General features: G+C 36.8%; 2 protein-coding genes across 5 annotated transcripts in view; both read left to right on the plus strand.

Moving 5' to 3' along the window:
• Nucleotides 1–16,352, plus strand: part of btbd11a (BTB (POZ) domain containing 11a) — a 131,245-nt gene extending 114,893 nt beyond the window's left edge. For 2 of the 4 annotated variants that reach the window (XM_077234638.1, XM_077234640.1), the window contains 12 exons: nt 2,105–2,194; nt 3,897–3,998; nt 4,698–4,791; nt 6,882–7,017; nt 8,524–8,747; nt 9,723–9,901; nt 10,834–10,939; nt 11,641–11,743; nt 12,246–12,327; nt 12,521–12,589; nt 13,008–13,121; nt 13,601–16,352. In XM_077234638.1, the coding sequence (XP_077090753.1) occupies nt 2,105–2,194; nt 3,897–3,998; nt 4,698–4,791; nt 6,882–7,017; nt 8,524–8,747; nt 9,723–9,901; nt 10,834–10,939; nt 11,641–11,743; nt 12,246–12,327; nt 12,521–12,589; nt 13,008–13,121; nt 13,601–13,822 (1,521 nt within the window). In that variant the 3' untranslated portion in view covers nt 13,823–16,352. The remainder of the gene's footprint in view (nt 1–2,104; nt 2,195–3,896; nt 3,999–4,697; nt 4,792–6,881; nt 7,018–8,523; nt 8,748–9,722; nt 9,902–10,833; nt 10,940–11,640; nt 11,744–12,245; nt 12,328–12,520; nt 12,590–13,007; nt 13,122–13,600) is intronic. The other 2 variants (XM_077234641.1, XM_077234639.1) reach the window with 2 other exon arrangements.
• A 1,092-nt stretch (nt 16,353–17,444) lies between these two features.
• cyb5r3 (cytochrome b5 reductase 3) lies at nt 17,445–20,637 on the plus strand. Its single transcript, XM_077234646.1, has 9 exons — nt 17,445–17,767; nt 18,066–18,188; nt 18,284–18,356; nt 18,449–18,555; nt 18,652–18,781; nt 18,874–18,957; nt 19,051–19,136; nt 19,444–19,543; nt 19,650–20,637. Exons 1-9 carry the CDS (start codon nt 17,750–17,752, stop codon nt 19,820–19,822), a joined length of 894 nt encoding a protein of 297 aa, XP_077090761.1. The 5' UTR covers nt 17,445–17,749; the 3' UTR covers nt 19,823–20,637.
• The last annotated feature ends 6,097 nt before the right edge of the window (nt 20,638–26,734 follow it).

The raw sequence follows: 26,734 nt of genomic DNA on the forward strand, positions 1-26,734 counted from the left end.
GAATTGTGCAAACTAAGATAAAGAGCATGCATTTTGATTACAGGATTTGGCTCTCCTTATCCATCCTACAGTTTATTTTAAATTCTGTTGGCACAGCACCTTTTGTCTATACTGTTACACATTTTACTGTGACTATGAATGCAATTAATTACAACACCAACAACATAATAACAGAGTTCATTTATGAGCAGCTCCGCAAAATAATGATGTCATGAAATAATCACACATCCTTTAGTATTAATCAAAACTTGCACTGTAATTACTCCGTAATGTAAATGCTCATGTAAACTGTGACTTTCCCCACATCTGCCCTCCATAGTTTTCTCTGTATCACATCTGCCTCATACCATTAAATATTTGAGAATCAATGACATTTCTGCAGCATGTGTCATTGTAGATGAAAAATGGCCTAGTAGGTTTCTTATAGTATTATATGTGTGAAGAAAGATGACCCACATAGACATTTAGAGGCTAAGGAAATAAATAAGATGTTACATGACCTTTAAATAAGGAAAACTGCTTTTAATCTAACTGATCTGTGTAGGAAGCATCTATCGTAATAGTAGTCATGACATTATGAATCAAATAGTGTCTTCCGTATTTCTTATGATTGCGTGTTATTATGATTGGGGGGGTGGTGATGGCGCAGTGGAAAAGACACATGCCTTTGGTGTGAGAGACCCAGGTTCGAATCCACTGTGAGACACCAATGTGTCCCTGAGCAAGACACTTAACCCCTCGTTGCTCCAGAGGCGTGCGACTTCTGAAATTTAGCAATTGTAAGTCGCTTTGGATAAAAGCGTCAGCTAAATGAATAAATATAAATGTAAATAAATGTTATTGTCACGGTCTGTCTTTAAAACAGCAGCCAGTTTATGCAAAGAATGACGGCGACGTGCCGGTGCTGACAAAGTGGATTAAACTAACATGTAAAATTGAAGCGACACGGAGGCAAAATGTGATGTGATGACAAAGAGAATTGTTGGAGTCCAGCTGGGAATCGCTGAGAGTTGCTCCATCTTACTCTGGAAGAGTTGCTCCAAAATCACGCTGGCAAATATGGTTCTCGTTATTTCAAGAAAAGCCTTGAGGGAAAATACAACTCAACTGACAAATGAATCTCCTTCTTCATGGCGAAAACTGTTTGTAGAACTGCACACTCTCGAGTTAAAATGGAATAAAGTGTTTACAGTGAGTTTTAACATCAAGCAGAATGCCTAAAACCCCTTTACCTGTGTAAAGAGTAAAATGTATTAGAAATAGATTAACTGAATTCACTGTGAAATTGAGTGCACTAAAAACTTGACCATATCTCTTTTACAGAGACCCAGAAGAAATTTAGATAGATTTGTCACCATTAGGCCTATATAAATGCATAAACAGTTTCCGGTAATACTTTACATTAGGGTTTCATTAGTTAAAATTAGTAACTGCATTAGTTAATGTTAACTGACAATGAAAAATACCTTTAAAGAAATGTATTTGTCTTTGTTTGTTCATTTCAACATTTACGACAACATTATTAAAATCAAAAATCGTATCTGTTAACATTAGATAGTGGACCTGAGCTAACAATGAACAGTTGTATTTTTTTATTAACTAACCTTAACAAATAATTACCGTGACAAATGTATTAATTATATATACTGTATAGTTTATATAATATATTAAGAATAATTTCAGTTAATGTATTAACTAACGATATATATATATATATATATCAAAACATGACTATGAAAGGTGAGAGGGTATTAATGGTATTTTCTTTCAAAGACGTAAGCTAATTATTTGGTTTTATGTGCCTTCATGCACTGATGCTTAAATGTGTGTGTTTCCCTAAAGCAGTGTAAAACTTGATGGTATAGAGAATGAATTGTTTTCTGTTTAAAGTGCTTTAATTGAGCATCATCCATAAAGATTACTGTTCCTCAGTTCATTTAAATGGACACTTTAAGCCCTTAAGAGACAATGTTATTTTCAGAGACTTTTTGTTAAATAACCCTTAACTAGTGCCGCAGGACCTTGTGCTGTAGGCTGTACAGCGATGGGCTCGGACTATGGCATGTTTACTGCAGGTGTTCAGTGTTTTTTATGTGTTCCTCAGGGCATGACTCCTCTCATGTACGCGTGCGTCCGTGGGGATGAGGCAATGGTGCAAATGCTGCTGGATGCTGGGGCAGACATTAACAGTGAGGTCAGTACTTTTTGGTTGGACAATTATGAAGTGTCATGTATTTTTTTCCTCTGTCTCTATTAAACTATCCTATCTCTATCAAATGAATCAACTATTCTCTCTGTCCTCTTCCCGATGCTGTTTGCATGTACTTAAAAAGTGGTTGTGTCTACTTAGGTTCTCATTGATCTCATCGATATTTATTTAGATTAGAAGCAAATGAGATATGCTAATGATTTCCAGCAATATTGACATATTTGTACAAATGTATTTTTAACGCTATTAACTATATATATATATATATATATATATATATATATATATATATAAATACAATGATTGCTAAAGTAGATACTGATTGTGAAGCATTCAGGTTGAAAACATGAAACATGATAACAGAAGTGGATTAAAACTGATTCAATTGGATATCTTGCATAAAACAGCATTGACTCAAAGTCATTCTAATATAAGGGTCATTAATTGATATTAAAAGGAACATGTTTCACGTATTTGCCTTTCATGTATTAGTCCTGAAATCGGTGAAGAACGGGTACAGGTCATATTTTACCACACAAAAATGTTGTTGTTTTTTTTGTATTGTGACGTTACTTTTATGACAGTTAAGCATGGTTTCTAATTAGCATAAAATGTCTGGATAAGAAGTCTCACTATTTTTGATAATTCGAATGGTTGTAATTTAGAATAAAATCAGTATATATTAAACGCAGTATAACAAATAGTACCACAATGAATAAATACTTTGCATCTTAAGTAGACTACAATTTCAGTGTAGTATTTCACATTACAAAAGTGAAAGTTTTAGATAATATGTCAACTATTTTGGGCTGAAATTTGACCTTATGTTCTTGACCATTTTCATGAAAGTCAGTCCTGTATACATGTATGTCATGATGTTATATTGTGCTCTTTCACCTCATGTCGTCTTCATTTGACCATTTAAGGACATTTTTAAATGGAGTTGTTGACTTGGGCACAAAGCACCAAATGCATAAACAGTGATCTTAACTTGTTTTACAAATTGCTTCACGCTCAAGAAGAGTATTAGCAGGTGGGCAGATGTGCCTACCTTATGTTCCTAGGCGATTTTGCACAAACAGTTGTTTAACCTTAATCCCACCCGAACAATCAGTTCCAAAAGGTCATATTTGCCCAGACTAGAACAGATGCCTGCATAATTTACCATTGACTACAGAGCTCACTTCAGCATTCAGTACAGCTGTAAGCATTAAAACCAGACAAGCCTTCTTTTTTGGTGCTTTGTACATGAGTCACTGCTCACTTACACTTCTAGCGTTTGAACTCGCTGCCAATTATTCTTCCTGCAGTCTTTGTTACCGCTATGAAAACCGTGAACTAGATCCCAACCGTCTTCAAACCGTGGTCAGGATTTTGAGTAATGCGATGAGGGCGTATAGGGGTCTGTCCAAAGGAAAACAAACGCAAGTAAACTCTAGATTGTGGGCTGGATGGAAGAAGGGGGTTGGAGAACAAAACAAGCACTTGCTCTTTCTTCCTCTATGCGCTTGAATTAACAAAACAGGCAGACGGCTGAAGAACTTTCCAACTTTTCCGCTTACTCATTCACTCTTTCCTTGCCCTTTTTTCTTTCTCGTACTCCTGCAATTCCGCAATTGGAGCTCAGTGTTCTGGTATATAATGGCTGAATTTTTCTCTCCCTGAACTTCACCTATATGATTCCCAGGTGCCCAGCTCACTACACAAGCACCCCTCAGTTTATCCTGACACCAGGCAGGGGACTCCCATCACATTCGCCGTGTTACACGGACACGTCCCTGTTGTACAGGTAGTGGCGCTGTGAATGATTTGATGCCTTCCACCTTTGTACTTTCTTTGATTATTATTATGATGCCGCCATCATAATAATAATGGTACAAAGAAAATAATTGATGTTAGACTCTTGTGGGCTGGATGGTGCTGCCCCAGTTCAGAGGAACTTGGATGAGGATGTAGACTGGTATCAGGAATAGGCCATATGTGCCAGGGAAGAAAGAGGAACGCTTTGAAAATGGAGGCCAGTTTATTGACTGTGCACTATACTTTTCCCCCCAAAAGTGGAAAAAAGTCTTAGTTTCACTGTAAATACTCTATAAGTGTTGAATCCGATGTCCTAAGCCCCACTTATTTAGCTCTTCCGGGAAAATGAAAGGCAAGGTGACATTTCCTGGGATATTTCTCAGTCTCCCAAAAGCACACATCCATAGTAGGATATATTATCAGTGAGATATGTCATTCAGTAAAAATAATTTCCCATTTTCTTTGACAAACAGACCAAAAATCGTCCACCTAAAGCATCAAGAGTGAAAGAAATTATGACCAGATTACCATAAAGATGTTTACTAGTTGCAGGTGGCCTATGTGATGAAAAGAGCAGGCTAATTTAATGCATTTACAGGACTTTTATTTACCGGTATCTTGGTGATATTAAAGTTAAATCCTCTAAAATCTGTTTTATAATGATTTTTCTTCTCATCTTATTGAGCAGCTTCTACTGGATGCCAGAGCTAATGCGGAGGGAGCAGTTCAAGAAGGCACAGAGAATTACACTGAGACGCCACTTCAATTGGCGTCTGCGGCAGGTACCACAAAATACTGAAGCCATACAGAAACTTTTGCAGTATGAATTTATGTATGATTAAATTGAAAAATATAAAACCAAGTGACATCTGTAAACATGAAGCAATTACTGGCCAAAGACAATTAATTAATTTACCCTAATTTTGTCATCATTTACTTACTCGTATGTCATTTACAAAGCTGTATGACTTACTTTCTTCTGTGACACAGGCAGATATTTTAAAGAATGTTTCAACTGTTTTTGTTTTTACAATGAAAGTCAATGGGGTCCAAAACAACATTGGATTTAGCTGACTTTCATTGTATTGACAAAAAAAAAAAATATATAGAATATCATAAAGTGATATTCATATCAAATATCATATTCATATCAGAATAATTATAGAAATACATATTTATTTAAGGTAGTAATAAAATTTTTAGGGGTAGATAAAGTATTTTTGAGAGTACTGCCTTAGTGGCATTTACATTATGGAGCCTTCATGTGAGTAAATACATTTTAGATGATTTTTTTACTCTAGATCCAGGACCCATTTTTTAAATGGTTACATTCTGTTCCTTTTGTGCCTCTAATTTCAACCAAATGGTCTCTGCTGACTGTTATCTGACAAACTGAAGACATTATACTTTTGTGCCCCAGACTGGTTCCAGAACCATAATAGTATTATTCAGAGACTGATGGGGCTGCGTCGCTCCTCTTTGCAAACTTGCTAATGAGCCTTAGGAACAGCAGTTTCCCCCCCCCCCCTTTACATCCACAGTGTGAATGTGACAAGTCCACTAGGTGGAATGATGCATTGAAACCAGTGCCAAATGAGATTTCATAATCCCGGCTGTGGCAGTCCTATGAATATGAATTGACCTGAGTGATATTCATTTACATTTGCCAAGTGTTTTCCAGCATAATGCTGAAAATTACCTGTCTGCCCCACTTAGCGTACACACTCTTGAAGACTTGGGTAATTCAGGTTTGAGTCAGCTGGTAATGGGCACCTTCTCTGTGGGATAAAAAAGGATGGGGGTGCACTAAAATTGTATCTTCTCATGCAGAAGAGGGGAATGAAGGAACACAAGCCAAACCGATTGAGACGAAATGTCTAGAAACAGGTTTAACCATATGCCTGTGTTCCCTTGTGACCCCTCAGAAATAGCTGCGGATAGGATTGTTTGAGCCTCATCGGATCCAAAGCTCATCAGGCCTCACTGATTACGCCCCATTTGCTGTATGCTGGGTCAATTACCCCCAGTGTTAGCATTCGGGTTTTCCTTCTAATTTAGAAAAGCTTTCTCCTCATTAGTCCATGTGGATGTGCACAGGACAGCCTGCTAATTTACATTAGAAAATCAATCTGGGGACAACCTGCTAGACAATTGGATTGATAAATACTTTTTCCTGTAGCTCAACTGGTAAAGCAAGCCCTCGCAATGCTGGTAAAATGTGTACCTTTTTATGACCTGTTCAAGGTCAAACCATGACAGATAAGAGATAAAGGACTTTCTATTTTAAATTTATGCTGTAGCTTAATATGAATAAGGGAGTTGTTGACGGAGGAGCCAATCAGGCCAAAATAAACAAAATCCGCAACTTAATCCATCCCCTTATTACACTAAACAAAGAAAATAAATAACACAAAACTGGTCTAACTCAATGTCTTATGGTAAAAGGAGGAGACTAAAATACAGTAATTGAGATTTTTTTCACACTGTCAAAATTAATGAATTAATGAATTGAAATGATTATGATTGACTAAAATAAAAGATTTTTTCACACTTTTTTTTACTTTATCAACATATAATGGACCAAAATAACAGGATTTTTTTACTTTTCTTTTTTTTAACATTTTAACACTATCAACATATGATTAACTAAAATAACTGAGATTTTTTCACACTATATTTATTTTATTTAATATTTTTGCACTTTATCAACACATAGCATATTTGCATGGTGTTTTATGTATGTTGTCATAAGAGACCATCCACCTTGTAATACAGTCACAAGAAACACATTTGAGAGTAGGTGTCTAAATGCCTTGTTTTGGATAAAAGCATCAGCCAAGTTAATGTAAAATAAATGGTCTTCTTTTAACAGGCAACTTTGAGCTGGTCAGTCTGCTTTTGGAAAGGGGAGCAGACCCTTTGATTGGCACCACTTACCGTAATGGCATTTCCTCTGGTCCGCTGGGTGAAATGAACTCGTACAGCCTGGCAGCATCACATGGACACAGGTAATGCACACCCAATGACTCAACAACATATGAAGTGTATAAAGTGACAGCACATTCACCACCAGCACAACGGGGAACTAAACTTTCATTAGTTTATTGACACATTGGTCACACATATCATTATTTCTGTCCTTATACATCATTCTGACTGCAGAAACTTAATCTATCAGAACTGAACCCCTGATGTGTTATTATTGGCACTTGTAAAAGCTGAGCTGGTGTATTTGACTGGAAAATTGTGTGTAATTTACTATATAACTCCAACCCCATCATTGCTGGTGAACAGTATGGATGACTGCATGCTCATTCATTCATTCAGCCTCACCTATGGCCAGATCTGCATAATGGAAACTTATTAAAATTCATATTGCATACGTTTGAATGAGAATCCAGCATGTTCAACAGCCAACTCACCCACCTCTGCGGTATTAAGGCAATCCGTTATAAAGGGCTTCAGAACGGGACACATCTGTATCTGAGCCAGAACTGGATGTCTTTGGCTTCAAGTCCTAGGGATGTTTGCAGTTGTGCATGTCGCAGTGATTGGTTATTTATGCATATTAGATCAGTTGTAGAGCGCTGGTACTTTTATGAAAGTAAATGAGTTTACAAAGACAAGAAAATGTGGTAAAGCAGAGAAGAAAAACACATTGGAATGCATTGATAAATGGAAGTCATAAAGAAGCACTCACAGTATTTCATAGACGTTCTTTTTTTAAACTCTTTGTACTCATCAATCCACTGATTGCACGCAAGTAATCCTCAATGGCTAATGGCTTTGCATATAACAGTCAGATTATGACAGTGTTTTTGTTTTTGAAAAAAAAGTCAATCTTTACTTTACACAAAAAGTATATTGTTATTATTTATCATGTCATGACGTTCTGAACTTATACTAATGTACAAACGTTTGGGGTCTGTAAAACATTTCTTTTTTTTTTATAATATCTTATGCTCACCAAGGCTGCATTTATTTAATAAAAAAATAGATAGATAAAAACAGTAATATTGTAAAATATTATTACAATTTAAAATAATTGTTTTCTATTGTAATATATTTTAAATATATATAGTGTGTGTGTGTGTGTGTGTGTGTGTGTGTGTGTGTGTGTGTGTGTGTGTGTGTGTGTGTGTGTGTGTGTGTGTGTGTGTGTGTGTGTGTGTGTGTGTGTGTGTGTGCGCGCAAAAAACAAAAGAGCATTTTGAGGATTCTTTAAGCAGCTCTTTTTAATAATATTTTTTCTATTATAATATTTTTTTGTATACATTTCAAGTTCATAATCACTGTCAAGCTCCAAAAATACAAAGTAAAAAATGATTATAGCCTAAAAGTAGTCCAATTATTATAGCCTAAAAGTATACACAATAGCCTTTGTAAAAAAAAACTGTCAAAAAAGTAACAGCAGGTTTGAAAACAACATGAGGGTGAGTAATTGTTTTGTGAGTGAGCTATTCCTTTGAGCATACATACCTGAGCGAGTTTGTTACGTGCACTTGCTCCTGCAGGAACGTGTTCCGGAAGCTTCTGTCTCAGGTTGAAAAGGACAAGGGGGACGTGCTGTCTCTGGAGGAGATCCTAGCTGAGGGCACAGAGGTCGTAGAGAGGAGAGCACCACAGAACGAAGGCACCCTCCGGACAGGCAAGGCCAAACTAAGAGCCCTCCGCGAGGCCATGTACCACAGTGCCGAGCACGGCCATGTGGACATTACCATAGACATCCGCAGCCTGGGTTAGTAAAAACACTGCACGATTACCACAGACATCTACCGCCTGGCTCACATCTGTCATGCAGAGATTAGTCTCAGCCTCAGATGGCATCTGATGCACATTGCACATAAAAACAGCCATTTTCCAATCTTACTCGTGAAGGTAAAAACTTAATTTTCTTTTTACCAATCCACTGACTACTATAATGCTAATTTTGAGGCTGAACTAATAGCTTCCCAAAGTTTACTACCAGGTTAGTGGCATCAAATCTTTGAAAGACATTCTTTGAAAGATGTTTGAGGCCCTTAGTTACTAGTTAACTAGATACCCATGAATATCTTTTGTGTGAATTGTTTTCTGTCTGTCAATATCACTATGCACCATATTTATCTACTAAAAGACGCTATTTACACTACCGTTCAAAAGGGGTCAGTAAGGTTTTTGTTATGAAAGAATTGTATACTTTTATTCAGCAAGGATGCATTAAATTGATCAAAAGTGTCAGTAAAGACATTTATAATGTTACAAAAGATTTCTATTTCAATTCATCAAAAAGTCTATAAAACATGTATGACAGTTTCCACAAAAACATTAGGCAGCACAGCTATTTTCAACATTGATAATAATAATAAATATGTCTTGAGCACCAAATCAGCATATTAGATTGATTTCTGAAGGATCATAAGACACTGAAGACTGCTGTAATGATGCTAAACATTCAGCTTTGCCACCACAGGAATAAATAGAAAACATATATTTGAAATTGCAATCATTCAATATTACTGTTTTTTTTACTGTTTATCCTTTCCTTTTATACAGTGTTCTTTCAAAAACATGAAAAAGTCTTACCGACCCCCAATTTTTAGTGTAGTGTAGTTGCACTAATATGCACTGCATTAGTTCTCCTTACTGAGGATTGACAGATCGATGGACGCGACAGATTGATTCTGAGGGAATATAATTCTGCATATAATTGATATATGGATTCCATATGCAGGCGTGCCGTGGACCCTGCACACGTGGCTGGAGTCCCTGCGGACGTGCTTCGTGCAGCAGCGGCGACCGCTGATCCAAGGCCTGCTGAAGGACTTCAGCTGCATTAAAGAAGACGAGTACACAGAGGAACTTATCACGCACGGACTGCCACTCATGTTCCAGATCCTTCGAGCCAGCAAGGTCTGTTCTCAATGCTTTATTACAGCCTGAGCCAGTATCAGTCCTTTATTTAGCGGTACTTCCTGATCATAACAGGAGACATTCAGTGTCTAGAGTTTTAATCAAGGTGAAGTGTATCAATTCAGAGCCACAGCCACACTCCTCCTGTCTGCCATCAGTGTTATTTTAATATTATTTAAATAGAATTGTAGTATTTATTGATATTTTGAATTAGCTTTTATTTATTTTTAAGTTTTTCCATCTAATAGTATTTTATTTTTACTTTATAGGGGTAGTTCACCCAAAAAATAACATTTTGTCATCATACTTACCCTTAAGTTTTTATAAACCTGTATGAGTTTTTTTGTTCTGTTACACAAAAGAAGATATTTTGAAGAATTCTGGTCCCCATTGTAATTTCTTTTTCATATTATGAAAGTCAGTGGGGACCAGTTTGGTTACTCGCATTCTTCAAAATATATTCTTCTGTGTTCAACAGAACAAAGAAACTCATACAGGTTTGGAACAACTTAAGGGTGAGTAAACTATAACAGAATTTTCTTTTTTGGGTGAACTATCCCTTTAACAAAAACTGTTTTAATAGTTTAGTAGCTTATGTTTTAGTCTCTATAATATTGCAGCGTCATTTAACACTTAAAATTATTTGCAACACTATTTAGAATTTAATGTCCCTCGTAAGCCTCTGCATTATTGTTATCACTGCGTGTCAGTCCCTGTCTCTGAGCAAACAGGCAATCAACGTCAGCCACACCAGTTTCAGCTTTCTCTGTAATTAACATGATAAATCCTCTCATTACAGAGCTCATCTCAAGTGCCGTGTTGCTATTACCGTAGGCTTGGTACTTTTGATACAACGCATTATGTATGTGTTTTACTTTTAGAAAACAGAATTTAGGGTCTAACCACACCATGTGTGTTTGTGTGATCTACAGAACGAGGTGATCAGCCAGCAGTTGTCAGTAATCTTTACCCAATGCTACGGGCCTTTCCCAATCCCCAAACTCACAGAGATCAAAAAGAAGCAAACGTCACGTTTGGGTGAGTATGTCAATGGAACCGTCTTGTTAAGTTCGCCTTTAAAAGGGACTCCATTTCTGCTCTGCTTCTACATTAATAACAATATCAATAATTTAACAGAATCAAACAAGCTAGAGTGTTTGGCCTGTGCTGCTATTCAGCACATCAGCAAAGTTGCTGGGAAACATCAGTTCTATAAACAAGAAATTAAAGTAGAGTACCTTACTTTTTAGGCACAATTTGGCCAGTAATTTTGGTCTGTTTTTGCTCCGCTTCTAAAATAAAAATTAGACAACCAAAACTAATTGTTGTGTTATGCACATTATGTGTCAATTCAGATCATTAGAAAAGGCCAAATCAACTGCACAAGGATTCAAATTTATCTGGAGTTAAGCTTTTTAAATCCATGCACTGAGCTGCATTAGTCAAACTATAGTGTCACAAGGACAGTTTGAGTCAGGAGACAAAAAAGAATATACAATTTTAGTTAAATTTCATTTGAAATTGAACACTAGTGCCATCTAGGCTTTGGTTAAGCTATTGTCAGGTATAGAATTATAAAACAGACATCTTTCATGCTCTTTCATTTAATGTGTTGATGACAGCCTGTCAAACACAATACAAGCCACTACTGAATAATGAAGAAGCTTGTGTAATTGGTGTTGTGTAATATTGCATCTCCGACTTGGAGACTTCATCATTTTATGTGTTACATCCTACAGATCCACACTTTCTCAACAATAAAGAGATGTCTGACGTGACGTTTCTGGTGGAAGGAAAGCCCTTTTATGCACATAAAGTCCTGCTCTTCACTGCCTCAGCAAGGTATGTCTTGATATTGTAGAATATATTACACAGCTGCAGTATCTATCTATCTATCTATCTATCTATCTATCTATCTATCTATCTATCTATCTATCTATCTATCTATCTATCTATCTATCTATCTATCTATCTATCTATCTATCTATCTATCTATCTATCATTTCAATTTTGCCATCTTGGAAATTGGTACTATTTCATCTCAAGATAACATTTTAATAATAAAACTTTTCCAAATCTGCAAGGTTTGCAAGAATAATAATTCATGCAAACTGACTGGATGGCCTAGGATTTATTGTCAACATGAGCGAATTCATATTCATGAATTAATTTGCATTGATATGACATGACATGACATCATATCCTACTTTGCAATTCAGAATATCTTACAGCCACACAATATAAAATGTAAATGTTTTTACTGAGCTCTATTAATAATTGATTTAGTAATAATACAGCACTTAAAGGAAGTACATTTTTCTCTTTACCTCTTTCTGACATGCAGGTTTAAGTCTCTGCTCTCTAACAGACCAGCAGCTGAGAACACGTGCATCGAGATCAGTCATGTCAAGTACAACATTTTTCAGGTTGGAATCTTCTGATTCATAAATCCAACTCAAACTCATGTGGTATTACAGTCAAACTGCGCTACCCTAATTCCCTTCTCTGTCAACACAGTTCGGCTTAGTGACAAAATACATCTGTACATTTCTGACTAGTGCTAAGCGTCTGTCTTAAAATGTTTCTTAGAAGTTTGAGAACCTTTTTTGTGTGTTTCAGCTGGTAATGCAGTACCTCTACTGTGGCGGCACTGAGTCACTGCACATCAGGAACACTGAAATTATGGAGGTATTAAATATTATTATATATTATTAAGATATTAAATATCTTCTCTTTCCTCCTTTATGCTCATAATTCCTGCTACCCTAAACCCTTTTTTCATCACCATGGCACCCACACACTAATGATGACTTAATGATTAATGACTTGAGATTGTATTGAATGTGATGAATGATTGAATTACGGTCTGATGGCGTATGGGAGATTTCTCATGCCGTTCTTATCGGAAAACACTTTGAGAAAAAAAAAATCTATATGTAATCTCTCATTTATCTTTACCAAATGGAGGCTCTCTTGCACATAAAACTGCAGCAGAAATTTTGATTAATGTTTATGTATTTTAAACTTAATTAAGCGATTGCTCTTGATCGTTATAAACCTGAAAGCTTGATGAGTTTGGCTCATTAACAGTTCCTCTGCTTCAAAGCTCCTGTCTTCAGCCAAATTCTTCCAACTTGAGGCTCTCCAAAGACACTGTGAAATCATCTGCTCCAAGAACATCACCACCGACACCTGCGTGGACATATACAAACATGCCAAGGTACTCTGAAACATTCATTCATATGTCAATCTATTGCACTTTTATTTATACATTTACCTAGATTGGGTATTTAATGTGTTGTCAGGATCAGAGATTGTACACTGTATGTTTGTAAAACCCTGGATTAACATTTTATTTGCATATTTATGAGGTTAATAACATTGATTAGACAAATACATCATGCCAACGAGAATTTGACCTGTTTTAATAATTGCTTGTCTGTCTGTGTGAATGTCAGCAGCTTAATTTGCTTTTTTTTTAGTCTTTTGAAATATACAGATTAAGTATCTGTGTGAATATTTAGGCAAAGAATTGTGGCACATTGTGTTATAGTACTGCATGGTTTTTACATTATATACCTCTGGATACTGTATACCTTAGCAGGGCTTTCTATACAACATTATTAAGGAAAAATTACAAGACATTAACTCAGAATTAAGAATAGTATCTCATTGTCATTACGTCCCACACATCCTCAGTTCCTGGGGGCCTTGGAGCTGGCAGCCTTCATCGAGGGCTACTTCCTGAAGAACATGGTGCTCCTGATCGAGCTGGAGAACTTTAAGCAGCTACTGTATGAGGTTCCTGCGGAGAGCCCCGGTCCAGGCCCGTCCTACGACGTCCTCCATGACCTCGAGAGAACCCTGGCCCTGCGCATCCGCTCCATCCATCTCTCAACCTCCAAGGGCTCCATCGTGTGACACATTCCCCATACTCATGCCAACTGTTCCTTACAGCGGTTTCATCAAGAGCTCCATTATTGTGTGCCAACCACTTGGAGACATTTCAAACATCACCGCCGACACGACAAGCACCTGCCCGACGGGATGAACTGTAGGGAAGGCCAAGAGATGGGTTTTAGTCCACAGGCTAAATTCTCCACAACGTTGCGGAAACGTCAGCCTGCTGAGCTCATACCATTCCAAGGGCTACGTTACTTTGTGGAAGCATTCTAGCAATGTTGTGACAAGCTAATCACGCCCCAACCAATGTTAGTGCCCAGGGAAACCATGGCTTCTGATGTCATCACTGCCTCGGCGATGCATGTGGATTGGGTCAGTTTCATTTTTAGGTGGAACTGTCACCATGCTACCCGCTGTGGACAGTTTTAGTAACACACACAGTTATATTACTCTCCAATTGATGTCATATTTTTAGTCTGCCTTCTGAACCCTGAATTTGTGTAACATTCTCTCCAAGCGACACTAAACGCTAAGCCAACAATGCATGTTAAGTTCGGTAGGTGATGCTGCCATCAAGTTCCTAAGCATTTGTTTTCAAGTTGGACAAAAACATCCACTAGGTGTAGAGTTTAAAAGGTGATTTATATACTTAATAATACTCACATCAAACTACAACTTTTGGTATTTGTGTCACAGAACAATGATATGCCGGCTGTTTAAATCCTAGCACTTGTGTTTAAAGCTTTGCGGTTTTAAGGAATAGGGATTTGCTACCTTCAGTCTTTTGATCCAACATAAATTATCCAAGTAGACTAAACTTATTTGAGTTGTTTCTTTTCGTATATACTTCTCACCAAATGTTCATCGTGTCCATGTGTGCGTCAGTTCTGAGCTATTCGTTTCAGACCACGCGTTTTAATGACCCTCCAGTCTACCACTGTGCTTAGTGCACTTAAAACTGAGCAGTTCATCTTTGCCTTGAGGTCGTGTAACCAACGATCTGTGTTGAATAATCTGCATGGGTCCTCCGCAGTATGGAACTTTTGTAATAATACACAAAAAAACAGGAGCTAATTTTCCTTTAGTGGATGCAGAATTATTTACTAACGCCCATTTGTGCAGGCCTCTATGGTCCTTCGTTGCTTGCGAGTCTGTCTAAATCGCGTTATGAAAGATGCCATTGCACTGGTCGCTACCTTTGTGGCCCAATGTACAAATCCCCGGTTCTCACCTGCTGTATTGCTTTTGTTCAATGTGAAAAATGTGAAGCCATGCTCAAAACAAGCTGTTTTTAGTGTGCATGTTCTGGTTTTACCTGTGTTTGTCTGTGACCCTTCAGGATGTTGGTAAGTTAGGAACTGTACTGGATGTATAGCGTTACCAGCAGAAGATTTTATTGACCAGGCTGAACCCAAAGTAATAGATTTATATTTACGACATTTCATCCAAAGACTATCTGGAAATTACATCAAAATCTCACCAAATATTCCATTTATCGGCACTCATGAGAAGTGACTATATGATTAAGTACGCATGAAGTGCTGGTAGTGCTGTCCAAGAGTCCTGTTTTGTTGTATGATTTATATTTCATGTATGTAATGGAATAACTTGGTTATGAACATCCTCATGTAAAATGAAAGGTTGGATTATAACTAAATTTAAAATGAACAATTGAAATACATAGTTTACTGATATGTAGCTGACAATATCATGATGCAAATAATTTAAAACTGTGAAGATTTTATTTTAAAGAAACTTAGTATAGTTACTTTATTTTCTTACAAAGTACATTTAGTGTGCAATCCCTGTCTGCTATTTTGTGATACGTCATAATGTAACTGTATCTGCAGTATGTTCTTTGCAAATGGTCAATGCTTTGACAAAAGCTAACACAAAAACAGACAAGGATATATCATGTTCATGTCATTTTGAAGATCGGACCTGCTTAGTTCCAATGTCCTCAGCAAACCCCACCATATGTGTTCACAGTTAAAAAATAAAAAATAAAAAAAGGATTAAAGCAATACTTGACACAAATATGTCCATGCAAGGTCAGCGCTCTCCTACTACTTGTGCTTAGCATGGATGCTTCTCCATGTAGCCAAATGTAAAGCAGAGGCCAATGTCATGAAGTGTTCGTAAAAGCTGTAAACCTCCCCACATAAAAAGAGACTTGCTCTGTGTTTCTTGGCTTCAGCTTTTTTTCTGCTTCAAGGCTGTTAAACATGCTTTAACTCTTCGGTCTCCACTAAGGCACACTTTAGACAAAAACCTGCATGCTTTGGCTGGATCAGAGTCTAACAGAATTTGTTTGCTCTTATTATTTCACCTGATTGAAACATTGTACATTGTACAAAAGATATATAGAGAAATATCTATAGAACTTGGTGTAAATATAAGGGACGTGGTTGAGTTTAACAATCGAAAAAACAAGAATGTTACACTTGTGCTACAGTACAGTTGTTCAATGACATGCATTTGTGTACAGTCAATAGAAATGACCACGATTGACCACTGTGTTGGGTCGTCAATAAATTTCTGTGATAAACTGTCGAGTCTTGATTGATTGATACCTTACATGTGTTCAACAGAGCTTGTTTGTCACTTCAGTGAGAGTGTGGGTGAAATTTTGCCCTCAACATGTAAAGAGGTTTGGTTAGCTAGAGATCAAGTTGCCAAGCCTTTTTGGAAGACTAAAACGGTGCGTTTACCCGTTATATGCCCAAATTGAAACAGAAAACATGAATGTTGTTTGGAGTGTTTCCAGATTTGTATAAACTACAATAGGGTTAACAGGTCTGTGCAACAAAACTAGCCCAATGGCCAATCAAAAATAGCCCAATGACAATATCCTAAATATCAAAACTTAAGCCATTCCCACACCTAAAATACATATTTGAAACACTGTTAAAACCTCTATATCGTAGTGATCACAAAACTTAACATCTAGCACAGTTGTATCATTGGTAGAATGTAAAATATTTCAATACAAACATTAAAGTAAAATATAATATATGCAATGTCAAATATGGGGGAAATGTGCAATAACTTGTGTCAACTTTCTAAATGACACCACGCCACCACCTATTTGAGAATTTGAAGTTTATTAGTGCTAACGATAGTAACATTTCTATGTTTCTTTGTGCTAAATTAGTCATTTTATTAAACATGTGTTGCAGTATTCTAAATTAAGTTATATATTCCACAGTGTACATTTTACATTCATTATATTTGCACTAAAATTACTTGTGAGCAAATGGGAGAATTATTAACCATTTGGATTTTAACTGCAGAATCCAACCTCAGAATTGTATTGGAAGGCAGCAATAAGAAGTAAATTGTTTAATCAAGCATTAAGTTGACATGAGATTAAACTATTCAATACAACCTTCACCTGACATATATTTTAACTGATTGCCAATTTTCTTTTACCTGTAGTATATCTTTTATCGGGAACGATTTAGCCATTGCATTTATCACTTGATAAAATGAACGAAATTCGTCAGCATGCATTATAATCATTTCTTTTGGTTTAAGATCAAATATTATTTGGATGTTGTCGCCGTCTGGTGGTCAAAGGATGAATAGCACAAACGCGCAACATATTCTATGTTTTTTTTTTTTTTTTAGTCTATGGGTTAGACACGGGTTCATGTTTGAGCTGAACCATTGATATGTCAAAACGTTTCGATACAGTTAACGTTCCTCTATGTTAACGTTACGTAACGAAGCTCGTTCACTGATGATTCGAAACAAACGATTCGCAAAGGTTTCGAAGCTTAACGTAACGACGTCATTAGCAGTTATCTCCTCCCATTCCAGGAAGAGATTATCGTTTTGACAAGCACGCAGCTAACTTTCTAGTGAAGTTATTATTTTCCTGTAAGTGTTATAATTATCCGTCTTCGTTACTTGATAGAGTCTCTGTAAACACTGCAGGAGAAAATGTCCTTCATCATCAACGTGAGTATCTATATTAAATAAATGCGTCTTTATTCCATATGTATTTTTTGCAGCACGCAACTGTATCTTGACACTGTTAGCATACTGATATCTCATTATTAGAGATGTTTCAAGAATTGAAAGAATGCTAATTTAATCCATTTTGTTGACACATCACACACATAGACTGTAAGATCACACACCCATCAGTTTGTTTTTAACCTTTGTGCAGGACACGCCCATTATAATTTTGTATATGAACCTATTTGGTATGTTATTGCATGATTTGAAAAATGCCGTTTTATTTTTCTTTCTGTAGCTGATCTCTGGTAGCCTTCAGTTCGTGTTTAATTTGCTCCGGAGGCTCTTTGGTAAGAGCAGACCTGCCATTACCCTTGAAGACCCCAATTTGAAGTATCCATTGCGCCTTGTGGACAAAGAAGTGAGGATATTTTCAAATGTGATGGTTAACTTGTGCATAAGTAAGTTTTTATCTGCATTAGCTGCTTTAACTCTTTCTTTCTGTCTTTTATTAAGGTTATTAGCCACGACACAAGAAAGTTTCGCTTTGCTTTAAAATCACCTGATCATGTTCTTGGACTTCCTATTGGTGAGTGCAGAAGATATGCTGTCATTTTGCATTTGACTATTTTGCATTTTGTTCATTGGCTAACTTTAATATGTTGAATAATTGCATTTTAGGGCAACACATCTACCTGTCTGCCAGGATTGATGGCAACATTGCAGTGAGGCCTTACACCCCGGTGTCTAGTGATGATGACAAGGGCTTCGTGGATCTGGTGGTCAAGGTATGCGTATAACTGTAACGCAAAGATGGATTTTTAAAGATTTTAAAAATGCTAAAATAATGTTTTTTCAACTTTTTGTTGCCTCATTTATTTTAGATATATTACAAAAATGTCCATCCAAAATTCCCAGAGGGTGGGAAGATGTCCCAATATTTGGAGAGCCTTCGTATTGGTGACACAATTGATTTCAGAGGACCGAGTGGGCTGCTGGTTTACAAGGGCAAAGGTTTGTAGTCTTGAAATCCACTGTGAGTCAAAGAAAAGCTATGAAAGCAACTGAAAATTTCATAATGAAGTTAAACTATAAATTTTTTGCAGGATCATTTGCAATCAGGACTGATAAGAAATCAGACCCTGTGGTGAAAACCGCAAAACATGTTGGCATGATCGCTGGTGGTACAGGTAATCACATTATCATCTATTTTATTTTTATAGCAGTTTTTGGAGCGCAATAAAACTTGTCCTGTTAGTACATCTTTGTTTTATTTTCTTTAGGCATTACACCTATGCTCCAGATAATCCAAGCAATCATGAAAGATCCAAAGGATGAGACTGTGTGCTATTTACTTTTTGCAAACCAGGTGAGCCACGTTTTTTTCCATGGACATTTCTGTCTGTCTATATATAGATTTGGTTTAATAAGTACATTTATATATGTCATTTGTATATATATATATATATATATATATATATATATATATATATATATATATATATATATATATTATACGTGATAAATAGATGTACTAATTATAAACCAAAACTATATTTTTAAACCAAAACTATATTCATGTGAAAAGTGAGGGTAATTCCTGTGGACAAAAAGACATCAATTTGGTTCAAAACTAATAATTATTCCAACTCACTACTTTTCATATCTTCAAACAGACAGAAAAAGACATTCTCCTACGCCATGAGTTAGAAGAGGTCATGGCCAATCACCCGGCCCGTTTCAAGCTGTGGTACACCGTCGACAGGGCACCAGACGGTAAGAACATCTTGTTTTTGCAGATGCTGTTTAGCCAAAGAACAATTTCAGTTTCGGTGACATAATATTAATCAATAATGACAAAATAATCAACTTCATGTGGTAGATTGGGAATACAGCCAAGGCTTCATCAGTGAGGATATGGTGAAGAACCACCTTCCTCCACCCGGTGATGACACACTCATCCTCATGTGTGGACCTCCTCCCATGATTCAGTTCGCCTCCAACCCCAGCCTGGACAAAGTGGGCCATTCCATTGACAGGCGCTTCACCTTCTAGAAGGGTCTCACCTGTGACAGCTGGAAGCAAGCGGTTTTGCATTAAACAAGTGCAGCTTCAGTTAAAATGATAGCCATGCTACCACCTGCCAAATGCCTGTGCATGTCAAACATGGCTTTAACTAATCTGTATCTATAATGATGCAAAGAAAATTCCTCTACCTTTTCAGCTTATATCAAAATGTACCGACTGTTTTCTTGAGAAACTTCTGCATGCATGTATAAAGATGTATCTGCTATTAAGTTTTGGAGAAGTTGTGTGTGTTTTATGCCTGGGTTAAAGCAACCTTTTTTTGCATTATATTATCAGATGCAGGATGAGATTGGAATGGAATAATTTAATGTGACTTTACACTTGCATTTTTTTCTTAATTATGCACCTTTTAATCATCAACAAGTATTGTGTAGTGTTATACATTTTTACATTAGCAGCAACAACAGTTCATCAAAGTTCATGCTCCATTAGTTTTACACTATTCATATTAATGCAATCACTGTGTAAGGTGGATCACTCTGTAAGTGGGACCTGGTGTTGATCAATTTACACTGAGAAACTTAAAAGTTTAAGAACAAATCAAGAGGTTGGTCCTTTATTAAGTGCCTTTCTGATAATATTGTTAGATTTGATTCAGTTCTAAATGCATGCATAGAGTACATGCTGAATTTAATAATTAATAACAAAAGTATATATTTTTTTATTATTTCACCACAATTATAAGTTTTGTATAAGACCTGTTTGCAGTACATCGCTTGTCTACATGGCCGAAGCACATTTCTGCAATAATTTAGCATTGACCAATAAAAGAATGTTCTTGATTGTTTTTGTAGTTTGTAGTTAATATTTCAAGTTGTTTAATGTGTTAAAATACTCTCTATAATAATCTTTTTTTTTAATTGCTAAATATTTGCCTCCAAGCAAAATATGTGCAATAAAAACAATATTTAATGTTTATTCGTCAACAATTATTCAAATGAAACCGTTCTGTGTTGGTCGATCTAAAATATCTGCTCATATACTCGCTTGTTTTGTTACTGAGTGAAGCAGGTGTTTTAAACTATTCGACTAAACGAATTATTGGATGAGTGAGAGAGACAGTCATTTGTTGTGAAACATTTTACATTTGTGAAAATAATAAATATGTACGTGCATTCTAACTCTTAGCTGAGGTTAATTCACTCATCAGGTTAATTTACCAGAACTGGTAGATCCCTGTTGCTATACTGGTCGAGACCCTGACGAAATTAGATTTGCTGTTAAATATGCTATTTTAATCTCAGTCTACACCTCGGGTTTGTCGTTTCGTTTATATGCGCTGACACACTAATTGACCACAAGAGGAAGCTGATGATCAACAGTTCAAAACTATAGTTCAAATACTTAAAAAAAAATAGAATATGAAAAAGTAAAAGTATGTGTGACCTTTTAGAAGAGTAAATAGTCAATAACACAATCTGAAGGTCGAAAAGAGACGTTTTTCATCCGCAGATTCCGCACCACTAGGCGGCGTAAGCGCCTTCACGTTCGGTCAGACATTTGGATGCTTGCCCGACAACATGACGCTTGACAACCACTGTCTATGTTGACAACAGCATGTAGACTTTTGTATAGTTTTAAGTTTAGATTCTGCAGATGACAGCTCAGTGACGGTATTATAAGGTGACTAAACCACGCATATTGCAGCCCATAAACAAACAAAATTGATACACGCTGTGATGAAGTGCAGGGATCCAGTGTCACTCGACTTATCTGTAAGTATCCATATCATTGTCTAAAACCCACATAACTTAAACATTCTAGTCTCATACACACTTAACTTAGTTGTCAAACAACAACAACACTTTAGGTGAAAGACATGTATATGTAATAATCCAGTTTGTTAATTGGGTCAGTAGGTGTGTGTGAAGTGTATGTCTGCTGCTTCATGGTTTTGTAGCTGCTGTGCTTTTCTTCTATACTGTCATATATACAGTCCAGAACCAGGCTAAAACCATGTGCAGCAAACCAGTCTTTTAGCATTACTCGTGTTTAAAGTATCCTCTTAATTTTTATTGTATTAAAAGATTATTGTTGATACAGCATTATTGAAGAACTATAATATAATCAGTAATATGTTTCTACATTGTACAGCTTCAGGCTTTCAGTTTATTCCATTTCCATCTATTAACTAGTCATTAGACAAAAGCCCTAATCAGATGGTATTTTCAACATTTATAGGAGTTAGTCGGTGATTTTATTGCTGTCCGAATATCTAATGTCTGTGTTTTTCTCCCATGAGAAACAATTACAGTCCGATTATAGTTTAACTTTCACACATTCTCATTTGAGATTTAGAATATGGAGTAATTAAATTGATGTCTTTCCTCACAGAAGGAATGTGTTTGGTCCATTACATCCAGTCATCAGAAGCAGAGCTGTGGGACGTGTGGACAGACATTCACTGTAATGATGGACTTCTGCTGATGGACAGGTGATGTATACCTTTTACTTTGCTGAACATGTAGGTTCCATCATTGTCTTTTTGAAGGGCCTCCCCCCCCCCCCTCCCTCCCTTTGAAAAGCAAATGATGAGAACCTAAGCAGGTGGGGAAGGGATGAGGAGGGGAAAATTTTTATATAAATACATTTTCTTTTTTCATTCTGTCCAAAAAGCATAACCCCCACTGGTGACTGCGCTGGAAGCTCCGGGGGGAGACCTCTCTGGTATCCCCCTCCTTTGGGCGCGCCACTCACACTCACTCATACCGCGGAGATCTGGCTGGGATCAAACCAGCAACCCCTGAACCCATGAGGCAGCGCTCTTACCTGTGAGCCACAGATCTCTTGCTGGGATATGTGCTGGGATATGTGAAGGGATATGTGAAGGAACTTGTATTTCACTGTTAACCTGAGAGTTTCCAATAAAGCGGTTAAAGTGAGATTTGAACCCATGTCTTCATCACAGCCTTGTCTTCAGAGAGTGTGTGTTTATCCCACTCACACATGATAAGGACTGCTTTTCAGAACACCTTGTCTCACCAATAGTTCTCACCTTAATGAGAACTATTGAAAGTCAGCAATAGATTTGAACTCAGGGCGCTGTGATTGAAACACAACTCTTTATCTCCTGAGACTGCTGAGATGGTGAGTCATTTGAACAGGTTTTATCAAGAGCTTTGTGTTAAATGATGAATAACTTTAACAAACGTGGGATTTGAACCAGGACTTTCTGGTTGGTAAAGTAGACAACTATCCACTTTGCCACAGAGATTGTGATGCAATGATGTTGTTTTAGATTTAAAGTTGATCTTATCATATGTTTAAGCTGGGTAAAAGATGATCATCATTGATTGATAATTCATTGACTACTCAGTCCAGAAATAAACACAATAAATCTTGCTAAGTATTTACTTAGATTTTAGATTGAAATATGCAAACTTATATATTCGCTAAATATGCACTATAATGCATGTATTGTTATAATTTAAGTTATTTTTTGTATCAACTCTATCAGTATCTGTGTGTGAATTTTGCTGTGTCCTATCTAAATAAATACAAATGCAAAAAAGTCAGATCTAAAATTATTTCGCCCTCCTGTGGTTATTTGTGTGAATTTAACTGCTGCAAATCGAACCTAATGAACTTAAAATTGTTTTGCCCTCCTTTGGTGATTTGTATGATTTACACCGTTGCAAACCGAGTCTAATGAACTTACAAGAGTTCGCCCTCATGTGGGAATTTGTGTGAAGTACACTGCAGCAAATCGAGTCTAAAACATTTAACATTCTTTCACCCTCCAGTGGTGATTTGTGTAAATTACACCGCTGCAAATCTAGTCTTATAAAATGAAAATTGTTTCGCCCTCCTGTGGTGATTTGGGTAAACTACACCGTCGCAAATAGAGTCCAATGAACTTAAATTTGATTTTTCTTCTGTCCTCTCTGTTCTTCTGATAAATTATATATATATATATATATATATATATATATATATATATATATATATATATCACACACAAAATACTAGGCTTTCTCATTCAAAGGCAAACCATTATTTTCTGCGCCACAGATATTGTACAAGATGACCAATGCATCTGTAGGATTTAAAGATGTTTATATTCCTGTTTCATGATTCAAAGTCTCAAAAGTGATCTCGCCACTAAAATACAAAAGTAAAGTGCAGTTTTTCATCCGCTCCACTAGGCGGCAGAAGCGGATTTCCCCTTCAGTCTGACGCTTCTGCTGCTTGACAACATGACGCTTGACGACAATCACAACAACACGTGCAGATGAGATGACAGCTCTTAACGTAACTTTACCATCACATATTCCAGCTCAACTGCAAATAAAACCGACACACAGACGGATAAAATGAGGGAACCGAGTATGTCACAAAACTCACCTGTAAGTAACTTTTAGCATGAACTCAATTTCTCTTGTCAATTGACTTGCACGCACTATAATGTAAATCAATCGGTAGTTGTAGCGTTACCTTTTTAATCTTTGAACGAATCGCCCTCTGATATTCACACTATAAAGTGAAATAAGAAGGACTCCGTTGATATTGCAGTCGTTTCTGGATGTATGTTAGGAGCAGGAGTTGTGTCTTGTGTGAAGCTCTGATGTTATGACTACATCTACTTCCTGTTATGACTGGTATATGAGAGTAAATCACTGCCTTTAAAATGGTATTTTTATTAAAATGTCATTATATTACTACAAGCATGAACAAATAAATTAAAGCAGAGGATAGATACTTTGCAATTGGTTTCCTTTGCATGGCATTTCTAATATTGTTCTGATGTTTTGTAGGTCTGGCTTTCTTTGAATGGGGAGTTAGTTTTTAGTTCGGCCTGTAAGACACGGATTCAGACACTGATTTAATAGCATCATGAGATGACTTTGTTTACAACCTGCTCTCTTGCTGAACTCATTGTCAGACCTTTAGATAAACAATTTAACCGTTAGTTCTTGTTACATGTATAAGCTTCGAATGAATCGTCCTCTGATTTATGTGCAATGAAGTAGAATAATGGGCAATCGTGGGTTTAGTCTCTGTTGTTGTTAGTTGTTTTACTGTATGTAATAATCTAGAGGATTGATGCTTTTTGATATAATCAGTTAGTGTGTGTTAACTTAAGTGCTTTTCTTCTAATGAAAACTGTCAGGGATCAATCCATGTGCAGGGAACATGTCTTTTAGGATTACTGTTCTCTGAAGGGAAGTTTCATCTTAAAGTTATAACTCCACTAGGGCAGTTATTTTAAGCATCGAGCGTCAGCTCTCACACTGAAGCGTGGAAAGTAGGCTTTTTTTCCTATTCAGTGTTCTTATCCTTTTGTAGCCTGTAAAATTGTAATTCAATTAATGGCATCATTTAACCTGAGAAGAAATAATTTTCATATACTTTGTAACATTTTCACACAGCTTTAAGAATTTTTTTTGTTGTCAGTTTACATTTAATTAGACTAACTTAATTTGAATGTTTTAGTTATTCAGTATGTAGTAATGTTTGTGTTTATGTTTATTCTACAGAATACGGGATGTGTTTGGAGCGTCCAGTCATCAGAAGCAGAGCTCTGGGACGTGTGGACAGACATTCACTGTAATGATGGACTTCTGCTGATGGAAAGGTAAGACTTGTAACGTGTGAATGGTGTTGTTTGGCGCTAAACATGTAGGTTACCATCATTTTCTTTTTGGAGGGTCACCCCTTTAAAAAGTAAATGATGGGAACCTAAGTAGGTGGGGAAGGGACGGCAGGCCAAATTTTTTAGTCAGCTAAATTTTTGTTTTCATTGTATCAAGAAGCATAACCGCTGCTGGACATTGTGACGGGGGTTCGGGGGGGACCCGAAACATCCCCGCCCCTTCATACATACACCATTCACTCGTATCGCGGAGATCTGGCTGGGATCAAACCAGCAACCTCTGAAACCATGAGGCAACGCTCTTACCTGTGAGCCACAGATCTCTTGCTGAGATGAGTGCTGGAACTTATATTTCACTTTTCACCTGGATGACCTGTGATTTTACAATAAATGACACAGAGGTGGGGTTTGAACTTATATATCCAGCGCAACCTTATCCACAACTAATGTGTGTTTAGCCACTTGCACCACTGTGGCTCTCACACTTAGAGCCGGTGTTTTGGCCACTTTGTTTGATATAATCACAACAATTTAACATAAGCAAGAGTGGGATTTGAACTCAAATCACCTTGATTAAAGCCATGAGGCAGCGCTCATACATGTGAGCCACAGATCTCTAAAGCCCAACGCCTTATTAACTGAGCCACTGAGTCTGTTAAGTTGAATGTGTGTTTTGAATGTGTGTTTTGAATGGGTGTTTATTGAGAGTTTTGTTTTATTTGACGGAAAAAACTCAGCAAGTCTGAGATTTGAACTCATGCCTCCAGCACAACCTTATCAACAACTAACATGTTTAACCACTTGCACCACTTTGTTTGATATAACAACTATCGATAACAGTTTAATTTAAATTGTAGGGACAACATGCTGAGGTGGGATTTGATCCCTGATTTCAGCGCACCCTTACCAGCACAGAACGTGTGTTTCGCCACTTTCACCAGTGTGGTTTTCACAGTGAGAGTTGATTAAAACCCAACACTTAATCTACTGAGCCTGTTCAGTTGAAGGGTGTTTTTTTTTAATGAAGAATTTTGTTTTATTTGATGGAAAAGTCAGCAGTTGTGTGATCTGAATCCAGACTCTCATGTTTGAAGGCAAATGATTATCCTCTAAAGTAAGTAAAGGAGTGTGATCAAGACATGTCGGGACTCTAACACAGGTGAGTCTACAGCTCTTATATGTACCACTGCTTCATGCAGCTTTAAAACTTTTACCAATCGCTATGGTTCAGAGCGCATGTCAAACTGGCATTAGATTGCTGCAAAACAATGCTTCTCCACTTCAAA

The sequence above is a fragment of the Siphateles boraxobius genome, unplaced genomic scaffold (genome assembly GCF_051911475.1).
Source record: "Siphateles boraxobius isolate OS27281-9 unplaced genomic scaffold, OSU_SipBor_1 19, whole genome shotgun sequence".
In the NCBI taxonomy this organism is placed as follows: domain Eukaryota; kingdom Metazoa; phylum Chordata; class Actinopteri; order Cypriniformes; family Leuciscidae; genus Siphateles; species Siphateles boraxobius.

Excerpts from the sequence above, each read along its gene's own strand:
- cyb5r3 (XM_077234646.1), top strand. Across the intron at positions 18,556-18,651 it reads TCGTGGATCTGGTGGTCAAG|ATATATTACAAAAATGTCCA; the intron begins GTATGCGTATAA and ends CATTTATTTTAG. Across the intron at positions 18,782-18,873 it reads GCTGGTTTACAAGGGCAAAG|GATCATTTGCAATCAGGACT; the intron begins GTTTGTAGTCTT and ends AATTTTTTGCAG.